General features: G+C 40.5%; 1 protein-coding gene across 1 annotated transcript in view; it reads left to right on the top strand.

Moving 5' to 3' along the window:
- The first annotated feature begins 9,972 nt into the window (after window positions 1-9,972).
- Window positions 9,973-27,031, top strand: part of LOC122638564 (histone-lysine N-methyltransferase ATXR3-like) — a 28,400-nt gene continuing 11,341 nt past the window's right edge. The window contains exons 1-11 of the mRNA XM_043831414.1: window positions 9,973-10,214; window positions 10,470-12,840; window positions 12,996-13,052; window positions 13,978-15,168; window positions 15,664-16,040; window positions 16,128-16,697; window positions 16,808-16,908; window positions 17,224-18,277; window positions 18,425-18,496; window positions 19,219-19,329; window positions 19,450-19,550. Of these exons, the coding sequence (XP_043687349.1) occupies window positions 10,581-12,840; window positions 12,996-13,052; window positions 13,978-15,168; window positions 15,664-16,040; window positions 16,128-16,697; window positions 16,808-16,908; window positions 17,224-18,277; window positions 18,425-18,496; window positions 19,219-19,329; window positions 19,450-19,550 (5,894 nt within the window). The 5' untranslated portion in view covers window positions 9,973-10,214; window positions 10,470-10,580. The remainder of the gene's footprint in view (window positions 10,215-10,469; window positions 12,841-12,995; window positions 13,053-13,977; window positions 15,169-15,663; window positions 16,041-16,127; window positions 16,698-16,807; window positions 16,909-17,223; window positions 18,278-18,424; window positions 18,497-19,218; window positions 19,330-19,449; window positions 19,551-27,031) is intronic.

The following is a 27,031-nucleotide window of genomic DNA, read 5'->3' as shown; positions in this document are numbered from 1 at the left end:
TGGTTGGTGCTCACATTCATTTCCTGAGTTCTCCTTCCTCATATTCTTTATCAGAGTCCAGAATATGAATGGTATGGAAAGAATTTCGAGTGATGGGAAAGAATGAAGTTGTAGATTCCATCTCACGATCAATGTTAATGTCATATGCCTTGAAGATGCGTGTAAGATGGAGATCATAAGGAAGGTTTGTGGACCTCTTTGGGTTTGCAATAGACTCCATGTACCGCATAATGAAATAAGGTAGGCACAAGGGAGTAGAGGTGTTGACACAATAGGTAAGGTAAGCTTGAGGGGTCAAGCACTTACTCCGATCTCCTCCTCTAGGAACGAAGTTATGTTGGATGATGTATGAAATGACGTGAGGAATGAGCTTGAGGCGAGAAATAGGAACCGATCCCTCATCTCCATGATATTCTTGAAGGATGTTAGAATATACCTCTTCATGATCGATGAGGTCACAAAAGGAAGTGCTCTTGGGGGTCCAAAAAATACACGGACCTTCACTAGAGATATTAAGATATCTAGCAAGATCATCGATCGAAATGACCATGTGATTGCCTTTTACAAAAGTATTTATCTTCAACTCCCTTTTCAATCCGCTAAATCTGAGATTGTTGTAGAAGTATTTAACAAGATTTGGGTAGCAAGGTTCCGTAAGATGAAGGAAGGAATCCCAACCCAAATTCTTGAATTTTTCTTCAAGTTGTAGACTTTGGAAAGAGGCAACATCCACTTTGCGTCCTTCTTCAAATTTTCTATCACGGAATAGAGGCCAAGACTCCCGACATTCATTGTTGGGGAAGATTCTACTAACACGAGAAGGTGCTCCTGAAGTGGTTCCACGTCCTCTTTTAGAAGGTGGGGCATCTTGAGGCAATGGGTCCTTCCCTTTATGACTCATGCTTGAATTGATGTGTTTAGCACAAGGTGAGTAAAAGTGAGTGAAAAAAAGTGAAGAACACGACAAAATAGTGCCTTTTATATAGGCAAAACATATCCTCAAATGGCTAGAAAATGGGCAGAAAACTGCCTGAAAATCCCAATCCGGTATACTGAATCATATGAAAAATTGGACAAATTTTGGCTCACAATACCCCTTCAACGACTAGAAAAATTGAAAAATGAACATCAATCCGGTATACCGGATTCAATATAAGCAAGCATCAATGGAAACGGTATTCCATTTTCAATCCAGAGTATGCCGATTTGCTCTCTAGAATTTCACATCTGATGGAAATATAAAAACGGCATACCGGATTAGAATCCAGTATACCGGATTCACTATTAACAAACATCCAAGTTAAAACGGTATATCGTTTCCAATCCGGAGTGTGCCGATTTTTTCTCTGGAATTTCACATCTGATGGACATTAGGAAACGGTATACCGGATCCATATCTGGTATACCGAATCGACATTCTCAGCAATTTTATAACTCATTAGACAATCCCTGACCCAATCTCAGCCAATCCTACCCATATTTATACCCCTATATGCATCCTTTATACATTCCCTTTCTCAATCCCAACAACATTTAAACCCCTTTATTCAATCCCAGCCATTGAACCTTTGTTTATGACTGGCTACAATGCTCAGAGGTTCCATTAGTCTTTAAGTTGGCATTGACAGTAACATATCTTTGTTTTCAAATGGAATCATGCATCTCATTAAATTATATGTAGTAATGAAATTAAAACCCAATAAATAAAGAAATTAGAACTTAAAAACCCAATATTCCATTGATCATTAGTTAAAACACAATAGTCATTACAGTTTCTTTAAACCCATCCTAAAAAACAATAAACGTAAAACATTCATGCTGCTCCTCTCCCCCTCCTTGTTGCTGGTACTGGAGGATTGCCTCTCCCCCTTGTTGCTGGTACTGGAGGATTGCCTCTCCCCCTTGTTGCTGGTACTGATGCACCTCTGCCACCCCTTGCTGCTACTACTGATGCACCTCTGCCACCAACAGCACCAACTCCTCTGCCAGTTGCTGCTCCTCTGGTCGTTGCTACTTTAGCACCTCTGCCAGTTGCTGCTCCTCTGCTCCTTGTTACTGCTCCTCTGGTCCTTGTTACTGCTGGTCCTCTACCAATTGCTACTCCTCTGCTCCTTGCTACTGATGCACCTCTCCCCCTTGGTGCTGGTACACTGGCAGTTGTTGGACCACTGCCAGTTGCTCTCCTTTCCAATCTCCTTGCTTGCTTGGTAGCTCTACGTGCTCTTTTCAATTCCTGTGTGGTAAGTTGGCTTTGGGAGCCACTTGCATCATCATTTCTCTTTCTCTACACAATATAAGTTAAGCAGTACAAAAATTAAACAAATATAACATAATACAATTAAAATAAGTTATTTAAAAGATGTGTTGAAACTAATACCTTCACTGCTCTACCTTGACATGTCCTACTATTATGCCCAATTTGTTTGCATACATCGCACCTAACAGTATTACTTCTCCTTCTAAAATCTGAAGGGTCTGGTTCACCTGGTTCCCTCCTCCTATTTTTCTTTGGTCTTCCTGGTTGTCTTTTCAAAGGTGAAGGTAGTACCATATCATCACCAGGGACAACTTCCAGTTCATCCAGACTAGTGAGTGGGTGAATAACTTCCCTGTATGCCAATTTGTATCTCTCAATAGAATAACAGGGGTCACAATAGATGTGAATGTCTTCCCTATTATACATGACACATGCTGCTACATGCTTACAAGGGATTCTTGTAGCTTCCCAGACACTACAAGAACAAGTTATATTTTGTAAATGCACAACAAATTGTGTCCTCCCTTTTAGGACTTCAAATTCATAGTCGGATGCTTGCATAGGATTACAATCTCTTGCTTGTTCATTGATTGAACGGATCATCTTCTACACAGAAGGTGTCACAATCCCCTCCTGTTTCATTGCATGTGAATACCTCTTATAAAACCTTCTCATCAATTTGACTCTAATCTCATCAATTAATGATAGAATTGGCTTACTCTTTACATCTCCTATCCAATTGTTGAAGGACTCTGTCATGTTATTAGTTATGTGATCACTTTTACAAGAGAAATCAAATGCATGCCTGCTCCAAGTGGAAGGGTGACTTCTCATCAGCCAATCATGTGCTTCCTTGTCACACAGCAATATTTTCTGCATTGCCTTCTAAAAGAGAAACTCATTTGGTGCTTTGGCTGTGGCCCAAAATTGTATCTTCAACCATACACCAGGAAATTTTTCCTTGAAATTACTGTAGATATGTCTACAACAATTCCTATGGTTGGCATGGGGAAAAACTTCAGCTAGTGCATCTTGAAGGCCCTACAACACAATTTAGAAATTATATTAGGACGATATCATATTAACAGAATTGTAACTACACAACACAATTTATAAATCATACCTTTTGCTTATCTGACATAAATGTCAGGCCAACTGGTAGGTTGTCTGAGCCAAGTGCTTCTTCTAGGTTGTACAAGAACCACCTCCAACTATCTTTGTTCTCAACTTTAACCACACTGTATGCAATGGGAAACAACCCATTGTTCCCATCCACTGAAATTGCAGATAATAGTATTCCTCCATATCTACCCTTCAAATGACAACCATCTAAACCTATAAAAGGTCTACATCCATTAATAAAGTCTTTATTGCATGCATCAAGACAAATAAATACTCTTTTAAATTTTGAAGCCTCAGCAAAGTCAAGTCTTTCATGGCAGTTGATTATACACACTGTACTAGGGTTCCTAGCTGTCAAAAGTTTTGCATACAGGGGTAATTTTGCATATTGCTGTTTATGCAATACCTCATTCTCTCCCTTCACAATCAACCTTGCCCTGTAACATTGCATCCGACCTACTTTTATGCCATACAACTCTCTAATGATGTCCACCATAGACTTAGCCTTCATATCAGGCTCTGTCCTCAACCTGGATTCAAGCTTCTGAGCAATCCATTTCTCAGTGGCATTAGTATTTTTTCCAGGTCTTTTACACATATGTTGTGAGTTGTATGTCTTGATTATGAAAGTTCTTTTATCTGAAATCACTGATGCATGCACCCTCCATGGGCAACCATCTGTAGCACATATGGCTGTTACTCTGCCCTTTTCATTTTTGGTCTTCAATGTATCAAAACCATTTCTTATAGCATACTCACCAAGTGCAGCCCTAAAGTAGTGCACATCAGTAAATACTAATTCCAAGCCAAAGTCAACACCTGCATCATCATTTACATTAAACTCTTTATCAAATTGCCCATGATATTCATCAGAAGCATATTCTGCTAAGTTTTCTTCATCCATTTCTACATTTTCTTCTTCTTCATCCACTTCATAATTTTCAATGCCATCTCCCTTTCCTCTTCCTCTTCATCTGATGAGACATTGAGTTCCCTGTCAAAGTCATCGTCTAATTCAGGGTCACTTCCATCATGTTCTTCATTGCCTTGCTGTCCATATTCTTCTTGAAGCTGATTATCACTCCCTCTATAATTTTCTTCATTGCCTTGCTGTCCATATTCTTCTTGAAGCTGATTATCACTCCCTCTATAATTTTCTTTATTGTCTTGCTGTCCATATTCTTCTTGAAGCTGGTTATCACTCCCTCCATAATCTTCTTTATTGCCTTGCTGTCCATACATTTCTTTATTTGGATATGTACTTCCAGTTTTACCAGTTGTACTAATGTTAGCATTGGCACCACCTGAACTGCCACCATTTCCACCAGCTGCTGCATCCATATTACTGGACAATCTTGATCCAGTAAATTCACTCTTACTATTTACACGAGCAGTGGCATTTCTCCAACTTCCAGTAGCACTACTAGATGCCCTACCAACAGAATGACTATAAATACTCCCTCTTCTCACAGGTTGCTTTCCATTCCTGCTTGTCTCAATCCTTATTTCAATTACTCTAGGAACCAATTAAGCAGGGAAGCCATTAATTGTATTTCCCTCAACCATATACTCAGACACTTGTAAACCATGCACAAAAAAAGGGACCTGCTTTTCTTTCTTATGCAAACCAATGCATAGTAATAGAGTCTCATCATTTATAACATCTATCTCTTGGGATTCATGTGGTAATAAACAACTCACACTGAAATATACTGTATGCCCCACAGGGGCCTCATTTCTGATCACTGAATTGTAAACATCACATACTAAATCCAAATACCCATACCTATCTACATCTATCCATTTCTCAGTTGTTTGCCCATTGTAGTAGTAAAATATTGGTATCTTGGAATCCATTGCTTGTATCTTTGAAAGACAACTCTGCAATTCAAAGGCAACTCTACAATTCAATGATACTATTAATGCATATATCCTCTATTATAAAGCAAAAAGTACAAAAATTTACACAAGATAACTGCAAAATTATTGTGCTTGACTGATGAAGTCCAACAATTTAATTGAATAATTCTCAGCAATAAACAAAGTATAAAGGGCTGAAACCAAAGGGTGGAGAAGCCCAGCCTTGGCCTAAAAATTCCCAATTATCACAAGCATATCATGGTACCATTTCTATGTTTTTAATTAGGTATCTCAAACATTAGGATTAATATGTAATAACAAAAAGGGAACCCTAATAACATAAACCCTAACTGTGACCGTCTGAGCAAACCCCAAATTGAGCCAAAAAATTGAAGTTACTACTAGCATTTGAACAAAAGGATGGGGAAATTGAAGGCAATGGTTCAAGATTTACCTTCGATTTACTCTTGCACGGATGTAACTTTCCTCTTTCTTGGCCGAGCAACGTCTCTGTCAGAAATTAGGAAGAGAGTGAAGAACGAAGGGTGCTTGAATAAGGGCGTGAGTCAAGGCAGTCTCGGCAACCCATTTTTCAAATTCCTTGTCTTTCTTCAGTCCGGCGAAGTTCGCTTTTGGAGCTGCAAGTCATTTGGGAAGAGAATGAAGCTTTGGAGTTGCAGGTCATTTGGGAAGAGAGTGAAGAATGAAGAAGAAAACATTAGACTTAGGAGGGTTTTTCTCTGCATGGGTATTTTCGTAACTTTACATTGCACAAGGGTAGTTTAGGGTTTTAAAAATGTGCAAGGGTAGTTTAGGATTTTAAAAATTATTTAATCTGACTTCTAACGGTGGACCACTAACGTCAGGGTTGGATCAGAGTATTGGGCTGTATTCCAGGGGGTGATCTGAGTATTTTCAAATTTCAGCGGGTGATCCGAGTTTCGACTCATTTTCACAGGGCTTAATTAACGAAAATTGTGTCTCAATTTTAATTTTTCTTTATAAATGAGGGGATAGTTGGTATGGCTTTGCTTTGGTACCCCAAGCCAATATTTTAACTAGGGGTGTCAAACCCAAAACTCACAACAATAGGCACGACCAACCCTGCCCAAATAAGCTCGAAATAAATCGGATTGATTAGGTTTCGGTTTTCGGTATTGATTGATTAGTCTCAGTAAAACTCAATTAGTCCAATAAATCGATCGGTTAGTTTCGGTCAAACTCAATTAGTTCAATAAATTCTGCCTTTTCATGGGGGCACGACGATTATTTAGCCCGCCCTTGTGTCTGGGTGCAGGGGCAATGCACCGCATGCGCCCAGTTCTTTCTCCCAACAATTTTTAGTTGGCCTCACTCTTGGCTTTGATGATTGCTGCTTACATAATTGATCCATATTGGTCTGACCATCCACCGATTAAGGACTGCCTGACCAAACCAACCCGACCGGTTTGTTAGACACCCTTTGTTGTAATTTGTAAATAACCTGATCATTAACGTTAAGTTGGCAATTCTCTAGGCCCTTTTGTAGTTTGTAAAGAGATTTTTGTTTTTGATCAAGGAAGGGCAGCAACAGCTACCCAAACCGCTTTATTAAGAAAACAAACCGGGAGAAATCCTGCGGAAGAGCGCAGGCACAGTGATACAATTGGGTGGGAAGGAGGATGGACTTAAACTGCCTAACCACTAACTCCCCATGTCACCAATCGTTATATTATTCCCATAATAAATTAAAAAGATTTGAATGAGAGAGAATGTCTCTAGATTCCCGAATTCCGACTCATCAGCCCCTTAAACAAAATTAAATCACCAACAGTCGTCCAATTCTTATTCGAGTTTCAGCCTTCACCACTTCCAAAATTTGACAAAAGATTCTTTTAAACTGACGAGCGCCAGCCTCAATCCTAGACGAAATACGGAAATTATCTCCTTAAATTCTCTGTCTCGTCTATTTCCTTAATTTTCTCTAATAGGGGGAATAATCGTGCTACACCCTGCTCGAACGCACTGTCCAAGTGGGGTTCACCTCCTATTAGAGAAAATTAAGAAAATGGATGGACAGGGAATTGTAGGGGATAAATATTCGACGAAATACTCTTTTGTAATCCATACAAGAAAAAAAATAAGATATGATTAAAATGACAAAATTCTCCTCCTATGTATATGGGAGAAGATTCTTTAATCAAGCTAACGAGAGAGCACACCGATGAGGAATTTTTTTAAGACCCCAGATGGGAAGAAATATATTAGAACTGCTTTAGTTTTAGAATGATTAGGGATCTTTATCGTCTCCACTTATCTATTGCTTCATTTCCTTCATTTCATCTCATAGGGGGCAAACATAACCACCCTACCCCCTACCCGAACACATTGCCCGAGTGGGGTCCACTCCCCCCCCCCCTCCCTATTAAATGAAATGGAAAAAATGGAAGGGCAGATAAATGGAGATGATAATTTTCCAATGAATAGAGTATCCTTAGGGAAGGAGGACTCCCACAATCCCCCTACGGGGAGAAGAAATGACCCAATTAGAAACAATGAGTCAGAGCATTTGTTGATCTACTTACATGGAAAAAACAACAAGAAAAAAATACACGTACAAAATCAAGATATCCATTAACTATGATAGCAATACTTTAAAGGGGGGGGGGGCATAGAGCCAAGGGAGAGGTAGTTAATTAGCACTTGGTAGTCAGAGAAGACAATAATATAAGATAGACCAGCTAGACGAGTAGAAGTCAGTGCTAACTGAACAAAGAACGCAGAATGGAATCCAAAACTCTAGAGTTTCTTAATTTCCAGATTTCTCAAACAATAATGGCATGCAAGATGAAGAATTTATGTTGGTCCTTCTTTGTAGCTCCCAACATTGTGTCCCACTTGATGATCTGCTTAAAGAACAATAGACTTTGAAATGAAGAAGATCTTGTAGTTATAATAGAAGCAAAACCATGCCCGTTGGGCCAGGGGAAATAAAGGAGCACATGCTCCATTGTTTCAGGGCTTGCTCGCATATAAGGCAAACATGACTAAAGTGACGATTTTGTACATAGGCGGTAGAGAGTTCATTTCATGTGAAGATAGAGATAGAAAGAGGGTGTTAGTGTCTCCTTTGTGGTTGGCTTAGAAAACCTTTTCCATACAATGAGTAAAGATTCTTTGAGCCCTCGGGGTAAAGTAAATTAGCACCTTCTCTCTCATGAAATGATTTTGCTGCCCTCCTATGTATAAAACCATTTTGTAGCACCTCATTGGTGCGTCCTCTATGCCATTTACTTAGAGAACTTAAAGGGAATTAAAAGGTTTGACACTGTGAGGGAAATCACCTACCCTGCACCAATCATGACATGTGAAACAATTTCGTCTAAGAAACTCACTTGGTTAGGTAAGAGATAGAGTATAATTGCAAAACCACATGGTCAGGATGTGAGAGGGCATAGGAAAACATACCGACACTATCGATATATACGATAATCTTTTTTCTATGAGAAAAGATTCTCTGAGTTGCCAAGGGAGGTTACACTAACACCCTCTCTCTCTCTCTCTCCCTCTTCACATGAAACAACCTTGATGCCCTCCCATGTACAAAACTGTTTCGTCACACCTCATTGGTGCAATCCTCTATGTCGCTTGCTCAAAGAATCCTTTTATTTTGAGGGTTTTATGAGCAAGTGACATTGGGAAGTATACCAATGAGGTGCGATAAAATGGTATTGTACGTGGGAAGCCAACAAGGTTATATTGAGTTAGTCGATCTAACTAAAAACTTCTCTAGTGACCATTTAGTGTTATTTTTCACTGCACACACACATACAACACATATAGGAAAAAAACATTGTCAGGTTGCATAGCGTATTATAGCATCTAGTTGTGTCTATTTCTCTCCTTTCCATATAAAATGACATATTGGAAAAAAAGTGGGAGGAGAGAGATAGATAGAGGGAGGTGCTGACATATGCTACCAAAACACCCCTCCCCTTGGATGCTTGTGCATGTGCTCCCATTGACCATCACATTGGTATAGGAGCCATACAATTGGCAACAAACCCATTCTCATACATATGAGAGTGTTTCCTATCTAGGGCTGTAGCTATTCTCTCTCTCTCTTCCCCCACAAAATGATCTTTCTGCCCCCCCCCTATTGATTGAATCGATAAAGGCACGCTCTCTAGTTCTTGTTACCCAATAGGAAACACAAAATTTTGCACTTTACCACATAGCAATAAATTTTTTCTAGGCAAGAGATCGTTGTTTGGTCATGTAGCACCTACAACAAAGTGGGGCCAATGAAAGCACACATATGACACAACATAGATGCAATTTTTTATTTCATTGAGATATGACAGTACTTTTCACCGTTTCTGGTACTCCTATGTGGGGGTGCAAGAGCTACGCCACCATATAGTGTTCTTTTTCCCATTTTTCTCCTTTGCAATTGGTTTAGATTTTGAAAGACTACTAAACCAAATCCAATCCAAGTATCCAACTCATATTATGGCGATGCTACCCAATATCCGAGCAGGCTGAGCTGACCACTGACCGACCATGTATCAGTATTATCAGTATGGATATACGACCCCGTATACGTTATTCCGTCGTATTCTTTTTTTTTTGGGTAAAATCCGTCGTATTCTTTACACTCGACGGTATTTATAAAGAGGGTAAATCGGTAAAGACCGCAAGGGAAGAAAGATAAAGGAAAACGGAAGAGGGAAAAAGATTAACGAAAAACAAACGACGAAAGCTTTCCTTCCGGAGGGAGAGAGAGAGGTTATAGAGAAAGGAGACGAAGGTGAAGAGAGAGGATACAGAGAGAGAGAGAGAGAGAGAAAACGAGGTAGCAGAGAGGACGAGCTTCTTCAGGTCTTCCATGCTGTATTTCGATCCGCTCACACCCGAGTCTACGCCCGTTTCTTGTTCCCGTCGAAGCTCCTGAAATCTCTTATCGGATCCGTTGCTGAGCTCTTCGAGTTTCGCTGTAAGTTTTCTTGCTGTTAATAGTTTTCGTTTCTATCCCTTCCTATTTTTATTTTATTCGAAACTTTTTTTGGGGGGGGGGGGGTGTGTGGGAGGAAGTGAATTTCGTTTTTTTTTTTTTGGGTTCTCCTTTCTGTTTCTTGATTCGCCGTTCCCAGCCTCTCTTATTTTATTTTTCGTTCTTTCCGAAACCCTACATTGCATTGATGGGATTGTTGTGCTGATTTGTTTCATTCCATGTTTTGGTGTAAATTAGGTTTTCAAGTTCGTTGCCTGGATTAATAGGGCCGAAGAAATCGCAATATGAGCATCGATAGCCCCAGGGAAGGGGAGAATTAGGGTTCTTTTCTGCAGTCCTTGGATTTCCATGGGCGATGGAGGAGTCGCCTGCGTGCCTTCGCAGCATGTTATGGAAAGATTTCCACTTTCGGATACGTTCTGCGGAAGCAATGGTAGTTTCAATTCCAAGTCTCTCCAATATGCAGAATCACATCTTCAGCGTAAGCATGAGAAGAAGATGGAAGTAGAGAAGGAGGAATTTGGATCAGAGAAAGGGCGGAAGTTCGAGAAAGGGAAGAAAGGGGAAGTTGAGAAGGGAGAGATTGTTTCCGAAAAGCTGCCCAAGGAAGAAGTGGAGGAGGGAGAATTGGGTTCTTTGCAGGGGGTGAAAGGCCAAGTGGAGAACGGCGAATTTGTTCCCGAGAGGTCACGAAGAAGAGAAATTGAAAATGGGGAGTTTGTCCCTGATAAGTGGAGAAAAGGTGGTGAAGTGGAGAAGGGAGAGTTTGTTCCGGAGAAGTGGCGGAAAGGAGAAGTTGAAAAGGGAGAACTTTCTACAGGAAGAGCACGGAGAGAAGTAGAGAAGGGAGAGTTCATAACAGAAAAGGGAAGGAGAGGGGAAGTGGAAAAGTCGGACTTGTGGAGAGTTCGGAGAGGTGAACTTGAGAAAGGAGAGTTTATCCCTGATAAATGGCGGAAAAGTGAAGTGGTGAAAGAAGACTATGGTTCAGCAAAAGGACGGAAATGGGAAATGGAGAAAGACGACAATGCTAGGGACAGGGGATGGAAGTACGAGCGAGACCGAACACCACCTTCTACGAAGTTCTTTGATGAGGATGCTTCTCAAAGAAGAGAATTCAGTGGCAGTGGAAGTGAACGTAGAAAGAGGTCTTCCAGTTCCAGGTGGGATCATGGTCATGATAGGGACTTAAAGACTAGTTCGAGAATTGTAGACGGGGAATCAGGTTCATATAAGCATGAATACAGTGATGGCAAGAATCACGGAAGAGAGCGCCCATCTGGAACATGGTTGAAACGTCATTGTACAGAATCAGAGGGTAGCAGCCGCAAATACCATGGAGAAGATTATCCAGGTTGTAAAAGCAGGAGGATGTCTGATGATAGTAACCGTGCTGGCCCTGAGAAACACTATTCACGAGGTTTACAGGAGAGCTCTTGCAGAAATTCTTCTTCATCATCAAGGCTGCCATCCTCCAGCAGGTTCTCTTCTAGGCATTATGATTCTTCTTTGTCATCTAGGGTAGTGCATGACAGGCATGGTCGAAGTCCAGCCCGCTCTGAGCGGTCCCCACAGGATCGGGGATGGCACCATGACCACCGGGACCGAAGTCCAGGCCGCTCCGAGCGGTCGCCACATGATCGGCGCCGTTACCATGATCATAAAAACCGAAGTTCTGCTCATGTGGAGCGGTCTCCACGTGACCGATCACGGCACTATGACCGGAGGGATGACTGCAGGGATGATATCAGGGACCGGACTCCAGGTTACCAGGAGAGATTGCCGCATGACCGAGGGAGGCCCCTAGATTACCAGGATTCTAGTCGAAAGAGTGGAGGAAGTGAAAGACAGCACAGTCGGTATGCAAACCAGGGGAATGAAGAGAAGCTTGGCCAGAGGGAATCAGCTGAAAGGGAATCTCACAAACATTCATCAACCTCTCAACCCCACAATAGCAGCACCGTATGTAGCAGTGGTAGTGGTTCTGCTGATAAAAATATCACTGTTCAGTGTCACAAGGACGAAGAGTTACAGAATGCAAGTATGGATTCCAAAGAACCTCCTCGTCAGGTTAATGAAGCTCCTGAAGAGCTGCTGTCCATGGAAGAGGACATGGATATCAGTGACACACCACCTCATGTTCCGGTTATGTCAGATTTAAACGCAGGAAAATGGTTTTATCTTGATCATTCCGGTATCGAGGAAGGCCCTTCTAAATTGTGTGACCTTAAGAGGCTTGTGGAGGAAGGGTTTATGCTGTCAGATCATTTGATAAAGCATTCAGAGAGTGACCGATGGGTAACTGTTGAAAATGCTGTCTCTCCACTGGTGCCTGGGAATTTCCCATCAGTTGTTTCTGATGCCATAACTCAGTTGGTGAGTCCTCCTGAGGCTCCTGGGAATCTATTGACAGATGTTGCTGATGCTGGGCAATCTTTTGATCCGCAGGGGGAGGAACTGCCTGCCTCTTCACTGCAGTCACTTTCCCACCTACATGACATTTCAAGTCCTTTAGAGCCTTTAGAGGATCTCTGCATTGATGAAAGGGTTGGAACCTTGCTAAGTGGGTACTCTGTTATCACCGGGAGGGAACTCGAGACTCTTGGAGGTATGTTCTCCCTTGATCCTCTACTCCTCATCTCTTTGGTTTTTCTTTATTCTGATATTTTCTTTTCTAGAGAACTTGTTTTCTCTTTCCTAATCTTCATTTAAGATTGGGTGTTTGAATATTTTGCTGTTTTCTGGAAATCTATGTTGATGCAGAAGCTTTACATATGACATTTGAGCATGCAGACTGGGAAAATTGGGGTAGCTCTGAAGGTAACTCTTCATTTGCATTGTAAAATTTCATTTATTTTTCTGGAACAATTGTTTTATAATGAGGTTGCTGTACCATTCCATTTCATACTCACGTGCAAAAAAAATGCTGTTAGGGTTCAGTATTACTTAATATATTGGTATTTTGTGCACATGTAATTTGTATTTCTGAGGAATATGGTTATGTAGATTCTGTGTTTTTTTCCTTCCATTAGTTGTTCTTGTTGCTGTGGAACAAATGTAGAGAGAAAGAGAGGGGTTTGGTTGTTTTAGTTATTCGGTCCCACGTAACAGATTTCTGACTCAATAAATTAAACCAGATTCAGTGGTATAGCTCTTTAATGTTATATGTTTTTTAAAAAAAAGAAAAGAAATTCAATTGAATTACCTAAGAAACACCATTTATTGGACTATATAAGGGTATGGTTAAGGAGAGCCCTATGGATCATGTGAAAGCTAATGGGGAAGAAGGAAGCACAAGTTTCCTGCAGCTTCCTTATAAAATATCATCTCTATGAAATGAAATTAGTGCCAATCCTTTGGTTAGAGGTGTAATGCAAGTTGTATATGATAATATGATGTTAAAGTAACATGGGGGTGTCTTTTGATAAGTGCAGTCTTGTCAGCTCATAAGGCAAAGTATTGGGGTGGTATTTCCTTTTCTAAATCTAATGTATCTGCCTATGTTTGCTAAGTTTTGCTTCCAGTTCTCTTTTTTAAGTTAACAGTTTTGCTTGGGGAATATAAGATTGATGGAAAGACTATCAATTTAAAAAATATTGGCAATATTATATTTGCATCTCTTTTACAAGAAAATAAATAAGTAGAACTGTACTTTTTAAGTCATGCAGTATCTAGCTTGAAAAGTCTATGCATGCTCAACTTTCCAACAATCTTGATCTCATTATGGTGATTAACTGCATCACAGGTTTCACGAGGTTTCAACCTTCCGCTGGGTATTCCGCGCAATTAAGAGATGAGAATTTCGATGGATCTGTTGATGCCATGTCAAAAGAAGTTACAGATACAAGGTCAACTGATGTCTTTGCCAGTGCTGACTATAATGACTTGTTTTCCAGCCGATGGTCCTGCAAGGGTGGTGACTGGAAAAGGAATGATGAAGCTTCTCTGGATAGGTCATCTAAGAAGAAACTTGTCCTTAATGATGGTTGCCCACTGTGCCAGTTGCCAAAGTCTGGCCGTGAGGACCCTCGGTGGCACAGGAAAGATGAGTTATACTATCCCTCCCAGAGCCGAAGGCTTGACCTACCTCCTTGGGCTTTTTCCTGGTCAGAAGAGAAGAATGATTGCAAGGGTAACAGTAGACCAGGCCAAATCAAGCCACTTAATGCAAGGGGAGTGAAGGGAACCATGCTATCAGTTGTCAGGATAAATGCTTGTGTAGTCAAAGACCATGGTTCATTTATCTCTGAGCCCCGCATGAGAATTAGAGGAAATGAGCTCCACTCATCAAGATCCCATCGGTCTTTCTCTGGAAGTAGTGATGGCAAGAACTTGTCAGCAGAGGGTGCTTCTCGATCCAGAAAACATAGTGAGCGAAACTTACAGGGTTTGCAGAAAAGCGTAACATCCATTGAAACCCCAAAAGATCATGTTTGCACAGTTGATGAATTGCAGTTGCATTTGGGTGATTGGTACTACTTTGATGGTGCTGGCCATGAACATGGGCCGCTATCATTTTCTAAGCTGCAAGCTTTGGTTGACAAAGGTACTATTCCGAGGTTCACTAGTGTCTTCAGGAAGGACGATAACATCTGGGTTCCAGTTGTCTCTGCTGCACAAGCCTCTGATGCTGCACCAGTTACTGATTCTTCTGTAGCTCAGTCGCAGGTTGCAGCACAGAGTGGGGACAACATAGCTTCCAGTTCATTTCACAGCTTACATCCTCAATTCATCGGTTATACACGTGGTAAACTGCACGAGTTAGTCATGAAATCTTATAAGAGCCGGGAATTCGCTGCAGCTATAAATGAGGTCTTGGAGCCATGGATCAATGCTAAACAACCAAAGAAGGAATTAGACAAACAGCCTTTTACCTCAGCTGTCACGAAAAGTTCTCTCTCACAAAATTTTGCAATGTACAAGTTCCAAAAATCAGGTAGGAGTAAATCCTTGAACGGTCGTGTGAAGTTCATCCATTTAATTTTATTTTGTGAATAGAAATGCTAATTTTAGATGGAGGCTGAGGAGTTGCTTCTTCTGGGTCGTATCTTTTGCTCACATGCCAGTGACAAGGATCCTTCACTTTATAGCCCCACCCAGAATTTAATCAGCTGAACTGAACGAGGGTTTTTTTTTGGGGGGGGGGGGTAGGGGGTGGGCGGAGGGGTTGGGTGGGTCATGGAATAGAGAATGGTACATAGCAAACCCCTACAGCTTGGGTGGTGTGATCATCACCTGAGCAAACTCCCGACCTATAAGTTTTGCCCTGGTTAGAGCTGTAGGACCCAGGTCAGGAGCTTTGTCATTCAGCTCCTGTCAATTTTTTTCTTCGAGGGTTGGGCCTTATGTTATCATCTATTCTTTTATACAGTTCATCACTCTGCTTCATTTGTTTTACCTGGTAATTTCTCTGGTGCTTTTTCCATAACAGAGGATGAAGCATCTGTCCGTGCTGGTAAAAGAGCTCGGATGGTGGTCGATGAAAATGGAGAAGATGATGAAGTGGAAGATCTCCTTATTGAACATGAAGATGGCTGCTCCTTTGAGGAACTATGTGGTGATACTGTTTTTGATGAAGGAAAAGGTGCAAGTGCTGAACTTGAGAAGGAGGCCTGGGGGCTGGTCAATGGCAATATACTGGCACGAGTTTTCCATTTTCTGAGAACTGACTTGAAGTCTCTAGCATTCTCTGCGGCTACTTGTAAGCGCTGGCATGATGCTGTCAGATTTTACAGGGATATCTCCAGGCAGATCAACTTTTCGTCTGCAGGCCCAAAGTGCACTGACTCCATGTTCCGGTGCATCATGGTAGGCTTTCTTCCTGTTTGCTAATACTGGTCATCAGGATATTCACAGTTTTCTCTGTGTTAATGCACATCCTGATTTTGCCTGCAGGATGGTTATAAGAAAGAGAAGATAACATCAATCATCCTAGTTGGGTGCACCGACGTGAGTGCTGGTGCACTTGAACAAATTCTCCATTTGTTCCCTTGTTTATCTTCTATAGATATCAGGGGCTGCAGCCAGTTCAGTGAATTGACAAAGAAATTTCCAAATTTGAACTGGATAAAAAACCGCGTTTCCCGTGACGCTAGGAATCTTGAAGAGACACATTCAAAGATGAAGAGCCTCAGTCAGATAACGGAAAAAAGTTTCTCAGTTTCTAAAGCTTTCAAGGGCTCAAATAGTCATTTGGATGATTCCAATAAGCCTCGAGATTCTCTAGATCATGATGCCACTGTTAATAGGAGAGACTCAGTCAGTCAATCGTTCCGACAAAGCTATTACAGACGCACGAAACTACGTGATGTCAAAATGCCCAGGTCCCTCCTATCAAGGGATGCTCAATTAAGGTGGTTGCTTCGCAAGAAATCTGAAAATGGGTATAAGAAAATGGAAGAATTCCTTGCTCTCAGTCTTAGGGACATCATGAAGGAGAACACTTATGATTTCTTTGTACCTAAGGTGCGGTCACTTGCTTGGTACTTGACCTTGTAGAAATACAAATGCTATTCAACCATTTGAACTTCCTCAGTTCTGATTATCATCCCTTCTTGTCAATTTCCATTGATCAGGTTGCAGAGATTGAAGATCGGATGAAGAATGGTTATTACATTGGTCATGGCTTGAACTCTGTTAAGGAGGATATCAGTCGAATGTGTCGAGATGCAATAAAGTAAGCTTGCTTGCTACATTTGTTACTTCTTTAATTTAAAAACATTAAGAACATCTTTCGTTCATAACTACTACTATAAAATTGCACAATAAGTAACAGAGAAGATGTCCTTCAGTATCTCCCTATTTAAAGCAGGATATTTTTGCAATTTCCTCCAATTCTAGAAACATGGGCAGGTGAAGGTGATTTTGTTGCCTCCCATAAAACTATTGTTAACGATGCTGCTGTGATCCTATTAGTTATTGGGTTGTTTTATACTACTATTTATTGTCGCGGTTTCAACTTTTCTGTGTGTAATATTTTGCTTGAATGCAGAGCCAAAAATCGTGGTGATGCTGGAGATATGAATCATATCATTATGTTATTCATTCGACTTGCCAGGAGCTTGGATGAGAATTCTAAGTCCTCTCATGAAAGAGATGAAATAATGAAGATATTTAAGGATAATGCACCTGCTGGGTTTTGCTCAGTGGCCTCCAAGTATGGAAAGAAACTAAATAAAATAGTGAATGAGAGGAAAATCATGCGTAATGGCACATCGTATGTCAATGGTGGTATAAATTATGGAGAATGTGCATCTGATCGGGAAATAAGAAGACGCTTATCCAAATTAAACAAGAGAGATTTAGATTCAGGAAGTGAGACTTCTGATGACCCTGATCTGTCTTCTGAAGTTTCTAGTGGTGATGGGAACTGTCCTTCCTCGGATACAGAAAGTGACATAGGATTCCAGTCTGAAGGAGGAACTGGTGATTTAACTGGAGATAGATACTTTGGGGCGGATGAGTCTTTAGATTCTATTGCTGATGACCGTGAATGGGGTGCTCGGATGACGAAAGCAAGCCTCGTTCCTCCTGTTACTAGGAAGTATGAAGTCATTGATCGATATGTTATCGTGGCAGACGAGGAGGAAGTGCAACGAAAGATGCGGGTTTGTCTACCTGAGGACTATTCTGAGAAGCTGAAGGCACAAAAGAATATCACTGAGGAGTCAGATATGGAAATCCCTGAAGTAAAGGATTACAAACCCAGGAAACAAGTTGGAAATGAGGTCCTAGAGCAGGAAGTCTATGGTATAGATCCTTATACTCATAATCTTCTTCTCGACTCCATGCCAGACGATTTGGATTGGACACTTCTAGATAAGCATAAGTTTGTTGAAGATGTGCTTCTGCGAGTTCTGAATAAGCAAGTCAGGTCCTTCACGGGTACTGGAAACACTCCCATGATGTATCCTTTGCAGCGTGTTGTTGAAGAGATCCTAAAGACTTCTCAGGAAGGTGGCGACAAACGCATTTTGAAAATATGCCAATGTATCTTGAAGTCCATGGAAGATCGTCGTGAAGACAATTATGTTGCTTATAGAAAGGTATAGCTTTAGTCTTAACTATCCTGCATGAGCTAAAATCGATTATCAGCTTATGTTAACCTCACCTCACCATATGATTTGGCTCGACTTTTACTGATCCCGGTTCTGTTTTGGTTTACTATTTGGCTGTTTGGATGCGATTACCAGGGGCTTGGCGTAGTTTGCAATAGTGAAGAAGGTTTCGGCAACGATGATTTTGTTGTGGAGTTTCTGGGAGAGGTAAAGATGTCATAGCTGCTGGTTTCAGTTATGTTAAACAGCTAAGATTTTTTGATTTTTTTTCTCTCATGTTCTTAAACCACTTGTTTTGGTAAAACTATCCAACCTCCATGTATAATCTTGAATATATTATAAAACTTTAGGCATCGTGCCCTGCCCAATTTTGGTTTTCATTGTTTTAATTGACATGCTTTATGCTATTTTATCATCCTGATGTTTTCAACCATTTGAATTGTATATTTTCATTGGTTGCATGATCTTATTTCTTGATCTTATCTCTTGCAAGTAGATTTTTGGGAATTTTCTGGTATACAAATGCTGGCTTTATGTTTCCACATTTCTTCATCTATTTTCTGTCTCTGAAATGGGTCTTATTCTCATTTCCCTTTTCCATCCCCCACCCCCAAATGAGAATATTTGTGATTCTTGGAAAGTGTGTGTGCCATTCAATGTTTCTGTGTATGATATACCTGGGCAGTATCATCATGGTCATTAAGATTCAATGTCCTTTTTAGGTGACTTCATATTCCATTTATTATTGATGGCTTCTGAATTGTGTTGTTTGTATTCTAGTTTTTTGAAGCAATTACTCTATTGGTCTTCAGTATCTCATCTCTTCTTTCCCTACCATATCATCTTTATGAGAGTTGGGAGTAATAAAATTTGTGGAGAATTCCTTTGGAAATTATACTCTGAAATTCAAAACTTCTGTTACGTTTTAGGTTTATCCAGCTTGGAAATGGTTTGAGAAGCAAGATGGCATTCGATTGCTGCAAAAAAACAATAATGATCCAGCTCCGGAGTTCTACAACATATATCTAGAGAGGCCAAAGGTTGTTTTTTTATTATAAATTTGAATTTCCTTTGGACATGAGTTTTTTTGTTGTTTTAGGTTTCAGATCATATATGTTCTTTTCTTCTTTGATGCCTCACTAAATGGATTCATTTGGCAGGGAGATCGTGATGGGTATGATTTAGTTGTTGTCGATGCCATGCACAAGGCAAACTATGCAAGTCGTATTTGTCACTCGTGCAGACCTAATTGTGAAGCAAAGTAAGTTCTACTTCTATCAATTTGTGCTTTTCCCTTGTTGTTTCTCAGCTATGTGACAGGCTTTCCAGAACCATTTGTTACTTATGTTAATGAGAGGTGAGAAGTGGTTACAAGTTTTTCTTCGTGTCAAACATGGCTCTACCACCCTAGAAAAGGAAATGGCATTGAAAGTCTTGGAACTGTAGAGTACCTATATGTAAAGAGAGATAGGAGGCACCTAATCTAGCGTAAATAAAATTCCTTTTAACCAAGGGTACCACATAACTGGAATATGAATGCTTCAGCAGCAAGATAGTATAACAGATTTCTAGTCACCTAAGGAATTTGTGTTTAGAAAACCTCCTAAATCCAGAATCGCAGGACAGCAACCAGAACCAGATTAGGAGAAAATTCAGTAATTCAATGACAACATATCTGGTTTGGCCAAAACTCTGATCGGTTACTGATAGGTAAAGCAAGACTGTAAAATATGATGCAAATCTGATTGGTCAGATTACAAGATATGGTGTTATTCTACATTCCTACTTGAAGTAGGAAATTGAATGACAAATAAAATATTAGAATCTATGCAAGGGATTTAAGCATTCAAAAGAGAATGCAATTAATGAATAAACTTGAGGATCAATGAATATTCAGCAACCAGAATTAGAAGAATCAGATCCAATGTTCAGAAAATTGAGATTTGAAAAATTTAAACACGAACTTCATTAGCTGTTGGTTGGTCCTGTGTCTCATTTTTTCTGCCATTGTTGAAATCTAATGACTCTTATCCGCAGATGATGTATCAATGGCCTTCCACAAGGTTGGCAGATTAGCAGAATAGGTAGAGAAGGTAAAAAGATCTGAAAAGATCCGCCTTCAACTGCGAAGAAAATAAAACATCTTTAAAATAAGGTAAATGTGTCTTGGACTTGAAAGTGAAGAAAAGAAACAAAAACATACTAGGAAACTCCCCAAGTGCAGGCTGTGTTTGGGGACTCTTAAACAGACTCAACTACTTAATAAAGAAGAAAGACTGAAACAGGACTGGAATTTATATGTCCGAATCCAGCCTGAAACTAGAAATAATTAATCAATAAATAAATAAACAAAAGATAAGGCTGCTAAGAAGCCTCCATGATTTCCAGTTTCCTGAAGTGACCAGGATTCTGGATTCTTGGACAAAATCTGGAACCGCAGGCTTAGGAAAACTGAGAAAAACTGCACAGCAGCAAGCCCTGGCTTGCTTCAGGACCTCTTCTGCTTCCTGGTGCTTAGATACTGCATCACAGTATCTCTTGCTGATGGCAGATCCTAGGGAATCTGCACTTCAGGATCAATTCTAAAGGCAACCAGATCAAGTCAGGTTGTGGAATATGAAGGGTTGCTGATGGTATGGAGGTAAGATCGTAGATGGATAGGTGGATAGGTGCAGCCCAGAGTCCCACTGGTTGCCAACCATCGGAGTCCACCGAGGTCACGATCAAAGGAGTCCCACCTTGATCCCGGATGAGTCTCACAAACCTTCTTGCATCTCACAAGGAAACACTAACACAAAATGAGTTGATGCAGATTCATCATCGAAATGGGCTTATTTCTTTAGAAATAAGTCTAGGGTTGGGTTATATGTATGTTGGGCCTTTGATCCCATGGGTTTCCTATGTAATAGGCCACTTTTATGGGCCTAAAATATGGGTAATTAGGTTGCATACGGGATTAGCTGTTTTAATTCCTTAGTTTTGATTTTTATGTAATTAGTGATCATGTGACTTGTTTAAGTGGTCATGTGATGTAAATTGGGCTGGATTAGGATTCTATAAGTCCAGCCAGGTTTTGAGTCTATTTCTTTTAGTATTTTAGTTTCCTAGTCAGTTTGAGTTACCTAATAGGTTAAGGATTGGGTTAGGCCTTTCCTTTTTAGAGTGGAAGTCTATTTGAGTCTTTTATATAAGGTTGTAAGGGGGCAAAGCCTTGAATACGAATTTGATTAATGAAAAAACTTTTGTTTGTTGGCTGCCATTGTTGCTGCTGCTATGCTCCTTGTGAGTGTGCATCCTTGTGGTTCTATCAAGGTGGAAAGGGATTGGTGGAATCTGATCGACTCCTTGCGCCGTGACGGCCGGGAGGATTCTAATTCGAAGGTGGTTCTATCCTTCACTTCTGTCCAAGCTGCTGTTAGTGGATTTGTGCTGCAACTTGTTCATTAATTTATTCTTCTAATACTCTACTCCCTTCCCCAATTGATCCCCCTTTATTTTTGCTTGAATCCCATTAAACTCTAGATCTTGCTGCTTAGCCATATTTGTCCTTCAAAACCCCAATCCCCTCATCCTTCATTAATTTCCCCAAAACCTATAGTCGACCTTGACTTGCTGCCCAGTTTTACAGAATTTTCAAAACACTTAAAACTCTATAATACCTATATTGTTAGAGTCCTATAAACTTGCCTAGCCATACCCCCTAAGCCCCCCTTCCGTTATCCTAACCTAAGCCCTAGATTTGACCTAAAACTGCAATTCTGTCCTACTGAAACTGCAGAACCAACATCCCCTTAGTTCCTTGTTATTGGTCCTGGTTTAATTGGTTTCTAGTAGGGCTTTAGCCTATCTAGAACTACATTATTTGGTATAAAAGCCATGGATCAACATGGTAATCAAGTAGTAAATCCATTAGCAGATCCTATGGCTGCTATGTTGGAATTGTTCCAGAAATTTGCTGCTGAACAAAGGGCTGCAAATGAAGCCATCCTGGATAGGTTGCAACGATTGGGAGAACAAAGAGTAACCCCTGCCAAAGATCACAGGGATAGATTCAAAGGTTACAGAGAAGACACAGACAGGTATGGAGAATACATATTTTCATTGCCAAAGGAAGTTGAAAATAAATCTGAAGTGACAGTGAATTGTGATGAAAAGAAAGAGACCACTCCTATAGCTTCAAAGATGGAAAATCAACATGTAGAAGATCCTACTGAAGTGGTCTATATTGAAGAAACCAATGTAGATAAGGCTGATATAGTAGAAGATGAAGGGGTGGAGCTGGTGTCTAAGAAGGTTATTAACACTGAAGACTCTATGGATAGGGCATTCACGGGTGATTCAGAGATCGAACACATAGAGTTTGTTATGCCACCATGGTTCTTCGAAGAGAAAGCTCCACGCCTTGAAGACTTCATCCCTAATGTTCCTGCATCACCAGAATTTTGTTTGGGAATGGTTGAAGCTGCTACTCATATGTTGTTTCCCCCTCATCACTGCAAAATTTGAGGACGAATTTTTTCAAGTTGGGGAGAGTTGATGCAGATTCATCATCGAAATGGGCTTATTTCTGTAGAAATAAGTCTAGGGTTGGGTTATATGTATGTTGGGCCTTTGATCCCATGGGTTTCCTATGTAATATGCCACTTTTATGGGCCTAAAATATGGGTAATTAGGTTGCATACGGGATTAGCTGTTTTAATTCTTTAGTTTTGATTTTTATGTAATTAGTGATCATGTGATGTAAATTGGGCTGGATTAGGATTCTATAAGTCCAGCCAGGTTTTGAGTCTATTTCTTTTAGTATTTTAGTTTCCTAGTCAGTTTAAGTTACCTAATAGGTTAAGGATTGGGTTAGGCCTTTCCTTTTTAGAGTGGAAGTCTATTTGAGTTTTTTATATAAGGTTGTAAGGGGGCAAAGCCTTGAATACGAATTTGATTAATGAAAAAAGCTTTTGCTTGTTGGCTGCCATTGTTGCTGCTCCTATGCTCCTTGTGAGTGTGCATCCTTGTGGTTCTATCAAGGTGGAAAGGGATTGGTGGAATCTGATCGACTCCTTGCGCCGTGACGGCCGGGAGGATCCTAATTCGAAGGTGGTTCTATCCTTCACTTCTGTCCAAGCTGCTGTTAGTGGATTTCTGCTGCAACTTGTTCATTAATTTCTTCTTCTAACCCTCTACTCCCTTCCCCAATTGATCCCCCTTTATTTTTGCTTGAATTCCATTAAACCCTAATTCCATTAAACTCTAGATCTTGCTGCTCAGCGATATTTGTCCATCAAAACCCTAATCCCCTCATCCTTCATTAATTTCCCCAAAACCTATAGTCGACCCTGACTTGCTGCCCAGTTTTACAGAATTTTCAAAACACTTAAAACTCTATAATACCTATATTATTAGAGTCCTATAAACCTGCCTAGCCATTCCCCCTAAGCCCCCCTTCCATTATCCTAACCTAAGCCCTAGATTTGACCTAAAACTGCAATTCTGTCCTACTGAAACTGCAGAACCAACAGCCCCTTAGTTCCTTGTTATTGGTCCTGGTTTAATTGGTTTCTAGTAGGGCTTTAGCCTATCTAGAACTACATTATGAGTAGTCATTATTTCAGATTTTTCTTGGATGATTGAGAGCTCACCCATGATTTCAATTTATAGATGGAGGCTGAGCCTCAATTGATTACATCCTAGTCAAAATTTGCAATCCCAAACAAAGGGAAGAATTCTAAAGGCTGAATACATGAACAATTAAAACATTAAATGATCTTTTGGAATTCCCAAGACATGGGGAGAGGGGGAGAGGAGCTTCCAAAGACAATAACTACTAGTAGGAAAAATACAAATAAAGAGGCCTTGAGAAGTTGAAGAGTCCAACAACTCATTCATCACACAAGGAGCCGTGGGGATATAAAAAGTCAAACATCCAGAGCCCAAAAATTGGGAGGTGAAGGGGATGGCTATGCTGGAATTTGAAGGGGCCTATCAAGTCACGTTGGACCAGCCAGGAGGCTGACACTTGGCCCTCTTTGCTTGCGATGCTCCCTGCATCAATTCTCCCCTGCTTGAAAAAAACCCGACCATGAGTTTTGCCAAATGGAGGAATCAACTTTGTATGGTGAACATCCGTCTTCAAACAATAACAGTACTCAGGCAGCTTGTGGATGTTAGGAATGTAGTCTTCAAGGTGCGGAGCTTTCTTCAAAAAATTCAGGTGGGATCACAAACTCTTATGTGATCAACTTCAATAAATCGTGTCCGTGGGGTCATCCACGAATGTGTCTTCGATCTTCTCTACTTCAAACTCTAACCCTTTAAGTTCTTCTGTGTCATTCATAGTCTCCTCAATGGTTCCTTCAACCTCCTCGTTAACTATAATGCCTAGTTCCACGTCGTTCACTGCCTCAAATGTGCTTGCTTCAAATTCTTCAATGTAAGTCTCGACATTCGAAACAGTTTAGAATCAGAGTTGGGAGAATATTATGACAAGTCGTTAATGATAGAGGTCCACTTTATTTATAATGAGAATTACAGCCTAAGGGCAAACTAGTCAAATAGGGAAAAAAATAGTAAAACAATAAAACAATAAAACCTGAGTAAAGAAAAATTATTCCAATCCCACGGTTTTCAACACTCCCTCTCAAGTTGGTGCAAATATATCAAACATGCCCAACTTTAAGACTAGTGGGTGGAACACCTTACAAATCAAGCCCTTAGTGAAGACATCAGCTAGTTGGTTAATAGAACCATAGTATTAAATCTCGTTTCGGAAAGCCATTTGGGCCAGACCAAAATTTCTGAGATATCGGAATTTCGCCGAAAGATTTTATTTTTTCAATGTGTTTTGCTTGGCCATTTCTAGGTGTAAAATGACCGAAATTTCTGAAACGAGATGACTGAAAATATCCAACTGAAAATTTTGAAATATTGCATTGTTTTCATTTCGGCATAGCATCTCGTTTCGGCCTGGCCTAAATATCCGAAATTTTTGTCGACAAGATTTTGAACTATGAATAGAACTGACAAAAGGAACGCAGATGACTCCTTGTTCAAGCTTGTCTTTGATGAAGTGTCTGTCAATCTCAACATGTTTTGTCCGGTCATGCTTGACAGGGTTGTGAGCAATACTAATGTCAGCCTTGTTTTCACAAGGAGGTTTGAATTGACCTGTTTACAGTCACTGTAGCAAAGTCGGTCGCACAGTTGATCAGTGTTGTTCACCCTCACCCTCGACCTGCTATGATGTATCGCAATTAAAAAAGAAGTGCCAGAATCAAAAGCTTAGTCTTCAGGGATTTTTGTACCTCATGATATACAACAGCTATTAAAGGCCTATGGGGGAATCAATCTAGGCCCCAAACAATCGTCTTCTTAGGATCAAGACTCTGAAAATTCTGCAGTGGGGATGGGCCCTTCATCAATGGGGGGGAGAAGAGTCATTCACTATTCCCCAAATCGGAGGGGGAAGAATTCGCTATGTCAATTAGTGTGTGGGGGTATGTATGCGAGTGGAATTGGCGAAGCACTGCTGAGCAATTCATGTATCACTTGATACAGAAGACTTCTGTTTTCCGCCGGACAAAACTGAAGATCTCCGGTCGAGTGCTTCGCCCAGTAGGCGGCTAGGGTAAGAAAGATAGCAACTTTCTTATTATGCGCTATTTTGAACGACTATGTATACTACATTAATGAAAAGAAAAGAGACTAATGCGCTTCAAAGGCTAAAGAAAGCATTTAGAAAGAATGGCAGAAGAGGCCTCCTTTCGTTGCCCAACTAGAGCGAAACTATAGCCTTATTGCTTTGCGGCAGTAAATGGGAACAGTGCCTCCCCCAGTTCAGTCGTTAGGTTTGGTGCGGAATGCCTTCGATCTCTTCCAAAAGATATACCGAACTCTGATCCCGCATCCCAAGGAGAAGAATGAATCTCAGATTGCAATGGAATGAGGGGCTTAGAAGCCTAATTCAAATAAAAGGACATTCAGTTACAGAACAATCAAAATAGGGTTGCTTTACCTTTTTTTTCCTTTCATGATAGATTGGCTAAATTAAGCAAAAACAAAAAAGCAATGGCATGGAAACACATTTTTATTGACCTATTAGAATTGTCTCCCAAGTCTTATAATTGCCTCAAAAGGTCCAATATACATACATTATTGGACCTTTTGAATAAGAGTGAATAGAGCCGCATAGGATATTCAGAAACAATTCCCAAATCACTCAATAATCCCTTGAGCCACTTAAGTTCACCAATCCCTTATGCCATGGCACGAAATTCGGCTTCTGTATTGGAGTGGCAGATGACCGACTGTTTCTTGCTACGCCACATGACAAGATTTCCTCTAAGGAAAGAACAATAGCTAAAAGTGGATCGTCTATCATCAATGGATCCAGCCCAGTCGGCATCTGTGAATATTTTCCCATTGTTGGAGAAGAGAATTTCCTTCCTAGGTGCAGATTTTTAAATACCGTAGTATACGCTGCAATGCATCAAGGTGAAACGTCTTCGGATCATGGAGAAATCTACTGACAATGCCCACAACATAGGCAATATCGGGTCTGGTATGAGATCGATAGATCAATCGTCCACCAAGTCTCTGGTATTGTTCCCTGTCAACTGGGTCACGCATACCACTACATAACTAATGATTGACCTCAATAGGAGAATTTGCAGGCTTACAACCTAACATGCCAGTTTCCTGCAGAAGGTCAAGACATTTTCGTTGGGAGATAAAAATTCCCTTGTCCGACAT

This window comes from Telopea speciosissima, chromosome 9, assembly GCF_018873765.1.
Source record: "Telopea speciosissima isolate NSW1024214 ecotype Mountain lineage chromosome 9, Tspe_v1, whole genome shotgun sequence".
Lineage (NCBI taxonomy): Eukaryota > Viridiplantae > Streptophyta > Magnoliopsida > Proteales > Proteaceae > Telopea > Telopea speciosissima.
This window is presented reverse-complemented; position numbering and strand designations above follow the sequence as displayed.